Source organism: Nanorana parkeri, unplaced genomic scaffold (assembly GCF_000935625.1).
Source record: "Nanorana parkeri isolate BGI_ZX_2015 unplaced genomic scaffold, ASM93562v1 scaffold634, whole genome shotgun sequence".
Lineage (NCBI taxonomy): Eukaryota > Metazoa > Chordata > Amphibia > Anura > Dicroglossidae > Nanorana > Nanorana parkeri.
Window position 1 is genome coordinate 481,496 of NW_017306902.1, and position 5,571 is coordinate 487,066.

General features: G+C 43.0%; 1 protein-coding gene across 1 annotated transcript in view; it reads right to left on the bottom strand.

Moving 5' to 3' along the window:
* Window positions 1-4,831, bottom strand: part of HS6ST1 (heparan sulfate 6-O-sulfotransferase 1) — a 129,375-nt gene extending 124,544 nt beyond the window's left edge. The window contains exon 1 of the mRNA XM_018563125.1: window positions 3,946-4,831. Within this exon, the coding sequence (XP_018418627.1) occupies window positions 3,946-4,457 (512 nt within the window). The 5' untranslated portion in view covers window positions 4,458-4,831. The remainder of the gene's footprint in view (window positions 1-3,945) is intronic.
* Between the last annotated feature and the right edge of the window lie 740 nt (window positions 4,832-5,571).

Here is a 5,571-nt window from a genome sequence, read left to right on the forward strand (position 1 = left end):
CCTCTCCACCAGCATTCTGCATTTACATCTGAATCAAGGATAGTCCACACCTTGGAGAACGAACAAACAAAAACACCTTCAGAGCTCTCCCACAAAAGGGGCAAAACAAAACCCTCGTTTCTGCACACTTACATGTCAATGCGATGGCATTCAGATCTAATTAGGTGGCGTTTAAAGAAAGTGGCCGTTTTATTGCAGCTCACAAAATCTATTAGAACACAAAAGATTTACTTTACATTGCAAACAACTCACGGTGGCCTCCAAAAATCATAACCTACATATCGAAAAGTGGCTCTGACCTGTGTGTTCCTGGATGACTATGGCAAGGCAGATCAGAATTAATGAGACATGAACTGATCTGAAAAGTCTATACAGCGCTACTGATTCTGTAGGTGCTATAAGCATGCACTATAAAAAAATAAATAAAATGCTATTTTTGAAGGGAAGGAATTCTCAACATCTCTCTTCGCCCTATAGCAAATATTACTTATATAGGTTAACTCAGAAAACACAAAAAAAGAAGGTAAACAGGAAATGACCCAACTGGAAATTCTCTTCCAGTCATCTGATTGCAGCAAAGTGAAAAGACCAAACGTTTTTTTAAGGGTCATTGCTCCGCTCTAATGAAGAAGCCTAATATAGTTAGCAGGCAGTTTTCTAATTGTCTATGTGTATGGCTGAGAGTGACTGCAAGGCTAATGCAGCAGCTGGTATTACACCAGCTATTTACCTAAGCATTGCTCGGTATCTCACTGAGCCTAATGTACTGGCACGGGACAAATTAAAACAAAGCCAACCATACGGGTGTTTATTAAAAGCTAAATTGCAACAAATGTGTGTCCTCCAATTGGCAAGCCCCATGGCATTAGAAAAGTCCCCCTGCCACTGTTTTCTTTGACTATGAACAACTGCACAATAACAAAAAAAAAAGAAATTTCATTTCAGATTCATTTATTCCATTATTATAAAATAAAACAACGTTGGCGTTGGACACCATTGACTATTGGGCTTCAGAATAAGGCGCACCGGTTAATGATCAGCCGTTCACTATCTACTAATTACGAGCAAGCAGAGATGAGCAGATTGAGTGGATCTGATATTTTCCAGGCAAATTGCAAATAATTGATTTTTCCTGAATGGGAACGAGCCAATTCACCTGATCGGCAGGGAATCACATAATTCATAAATCCTGGCAAATCAAGATACGAGAAATTCCTGACAATCTGGATAATCAAGGATTGAGCAATCTGGAACTGTCATGTCCAGGAGAATTGCTCAGGAACAGGAATGTTCAGGAGATACAAAAGTATAAGACTCATCACGTTTCCTAAGCTAAATGAATGACTTTTTTCCTTTACCCAAGACTCATATTCACAACGGTGTAAAATATCAACCAGTATAATGGGCAGCCTACGTCTTCACACATCAGCAGCTATGAGTATGGCATCTCCTACGCGTTATCCCATTATACTGACTTCAGAAAGAAAAGGAAGGTTATCCGTGAGCACTGCAGTTGTCAATGACACAGACGTGGTCAGATGTAGCTCACCCCGGTAGTCACCCCAACCTCATTAATATGGAGTGGCATGCCAGGAAAAATATCAGGAAGCAAAGCTGGTATTAGGCAATATATTATGTACAAGGTATATTGTTGTTAGTTATTGAAAACCCTGAGCCTCAGGCACTGTGAAAGAAGTTGTCACTCGATACTGCATATGTGTAGGTCTATGGAGTAACTATGCAGGCTGTAGAGTAAAGCAATATGCTTCTCAGAGTCTAATAAAAGGAGAATGATTCCTAACATATAGCTCTACTCCCCCATGTACGCACTACGGAGTCATAAATTATGTAGCAAAATTAAGGTTATAAAATTCAGCAAATGATGTTCTGCAGAAATCAGGGACTTCGACGTAAGAAACAGAGGACGTCACATTGTCTAGGTCTGCCTTCATTTATAACCCCCCTTTACAATATTGAACCTGCAGCATGTTTTCTGTATGTTTAACAGTTCTGGAATTCAGCTGTAGTTCCATTTCAACTTCTCTGCCGACTGATCTATGGCAAAAAAAGTTTTCTGGAAATAAGAATATATCAGATGTATAAATCTATTCTCTGGGTCCGGTCATGGATTGCACAAATCAAAAAAAAAACAATACTGTCTAGAATAATCATTTTTATAGGCAAGAAAGAAAAGGTTGTTTACTTATAAACTATGTGCCAGATAACCGACACCCAAAGAAACAAAAAACAGAAATCTGAATAGAGGAAACGCTGGTCTGCAAAAGGAACTGAATGTAGGAAAAAGTGGTCTGCAGAAGGAAATGATAATACTGATGAAGAGAATGTAAGATATAAACAAACGTGAACATTGTAAATACCCAACTTCAGCAGTATTTTTATTTATCAATACCAGATAATATGTGTATGTATTTACTAATATTAGATTATATTTTTTATTTATCAATATCAGACAATATATTTTTATTTATCAATACTAGTTAATATTTGTATGTATTTATCAATACTAGATAATTGGCTAGAGCTGAACCTCTGAATAACTGGTAGTACTTAACATTTAAATTAGGATTATTATTATTAAAAAGTATAAAAATAAGTATTACAAATTTAAATACTGTAATAATAATAATAATAATAATAATAAATATGAAAATAACTATCCACCCATCTACAGTCACACCTAATTCCAATGTAAGGTGAATGTGGCTTGCTATAGTGTATGGCAGGGATGGGCAAATTAATATGGAATCCAGGAGCCAGCTGGATTTTTTTTTTAGGCGCATGTCCATTGACAACTGGGGAAAACCTAAAAAGTTGGAGGCTTCTTGCAATTTTTAAAGGAGCATTGGTGACCTGGCTCCTGGGATTTGTCCAGCTCGGTTGTATGGAACTACAAAACTCGGCATGCCATGGATACAAGGGTCGAGTCTCAGGTTGGCTAACCTTAGAAAAAGGAAAAATGATACCTGAACATAGGAAATCCTACAAATAATATTATGATGATGGCTATGAAAAGGAGGAATTTGGAAATCTCTGATTTCTGTAGCACCTTTCTTTGTTAGGGAGAAGAGGCGAGTGCTGCAAATCGGAATAATTCATTCCAATGAGATGAATAAGATTCTGTCTAAGGCACGCCTAAGTTAAAGGTAGACATAATAATGTGTCTCGCTAAATTGGATTACCAAGGGTTGTGGAAGGTGACGGCTCACATCGGGGGTGATAATGATGGAGGCAACATCTGCCTCTCAAGGTTGAGGCTGCTCTCGGGGGTGACCACACCACACAATCGGGGGTTCTTGGACTTACCAAAGACCCCAACTTCTAGAGAGTAAGGAACTATGAACTCCAGCATGTCATGGCTTCAGAGAAACAGGTTGCCCAACATAGGAGTAGCAAGCATCTTGTGCCCACCTTTTCCCCAGGCTAGTCAAGAGCTGCTCTCAAGGATCACGTGTCCACCGTTGACCCCAGCAAAGAATAGCCAAGAGCTGCTCTCAAAGGGGGTGACCACACAATCAGGGGTACTTTAAATCATTCTTTGATTTTGAAAAGGACCCCCAACCTCTAAACATTAGGAAACTACAAACTCCAACATGCCATGTCTACAAGAGTCGAAGGTTGCCCAACCTAAGAAAACAAGCATCTTATGCCCACCTTTGCCCCAGGCAAAAAATACTCAAGGGCTGTTCTCCAAGAAACTGGGTGACCACACAATTGGGGGCACTTCAGTTACAATTATTTCTCTCCTTTTCGTTCAATCCATCGATTTACAAAAGGACCCCAACAAGTAAACATTAAAGAACTACAAATTCCAACATGCCATGACTGCAATGGACATAAGTTGCGCAACCTAAGAGTAACCTGCATCTTGTGCCCACCTGTGCCCCAGGCAAAGAAGGCTCAAGGGCACCTCTCGGCCTTACCCACCTTCTGTTCTTCATGGAGGTCTCCTTTTTGTCCAGCACCCCTGGCACACAGTTGGTGAGTTCGGTCCAGTCTGCATGCAGTCCACAGCTCCAACCAGTGGAGAATCGGGAAAACAGCCAGGTCTCCTTCCTGTTGGGTCTGTAACAGGTACACTTCTTCTGACCAGGTCTACAGTCACAGGGCACCTCCAGCCTGACATTCTGCACCAGGTGCCTCCCGAAAGTCGTGCCCCCCGTCTTCTGGATGTGCAGGAACACGATCACATCGTCCCCCTTCATGTCAAAGGTCAAGGATCGATCCAGATCCCTCACTGGGAAAAAGTACTTTTTGACATAGTGGGGATCGGGAGTAGGGAAGATGTCCTGATCCTCCTGGTAGTACCTACTGGGAGATCCCAAATTCATCACCGGCCCCACATACTGGTACAGAATCAGCATGAAAAACACAGAGCCAGCTAAGATCAGCAAAAATTTGCTGGTCCTCTCAACCATGGTCCTTCCAACACACTTCATATGTCACCATCTCCCAGGGCTGGCTGGCACCATCTCCCTTCTGGCTGGGTTCCTCCAGGTATGATAATGTATCCAGGAGATCCACAACGTTCCACAGCTCGGGGATCAGGAGAACCTGGAGGGATCACCGCCGTGCTCTCACACACCACTCACTGCAGCACGATTGTAGAGCTGCTCGGAAAGCCAGCGGATGGCGGCGACCAGGAACTCGCCGGCCTTTTAAAGGATCTCCCGAGTGAGCCGACCCTCCTCACCGCCACCCAGCCATGCCCGGTGGTGACCTCCAGCAGATCTACGGAGATCTGGGGCTCCCGGCTGCTTTCCAGCCTCCTTCCTGTCCGTACACCACCATGATCACAGCCCAGCATGCACAGCGCCTGCTCCTACTACACACCTCATTTGCATACACTCGCTCTGCCTCGCTCGTTTCTATGATTGCAGTCAGCCGCCCGCACGCTTTTTCTTTCTCCTCTTTGCTGATTCATATTACCCTGCTAGAGCCTGCACACCTGAGACTTTTATAGATACTTCGAGTTCTGCCTACCTGCTTTATGTCAGACTTTTATATAACATAATATAGAACATTTTACAAGTGTGTGTGTGTGTGTGTGTGTGTGTGTATATATAGTCAATGTTTTTATGTTTTGGATAGAGAAGGGATAAAAAAAAAAAAAAAAACCCAGCGGTGTCACCCGATGCACACAACATTACGCATACACGTGACGTTATTACACACGCGTGCAATGGCGTCATGTGCATTTCACTGCTGACGGCCAACTTGGTGATGGACGCTGGCAAAAAGAAGAGGGGCAGGGGCGGAACTACTCCCGGTACGGCTGTGGGGGGAATACTCCTGGGGCCTGAGGCTGTGGGGGGGCCCAGTGAGGTGCGGTCCTGGGCACCCCCCTTTGTGGTATATGGGGCAGTGCACTGCAGGTTCCCTGGGGTCCCACAATGCCGACTGGCTTCTGTCGACGTTTAATTAGAAAAATTGATTATCATAGGGAACATTACTCATGTGCCTATTATAATCTATTTCTCTGATTAAATGATTACAGTCAGGACCCCTGTTCTATCAAAGGTTGTGACTAGGTTGCAATGTGTGACCGGTCAC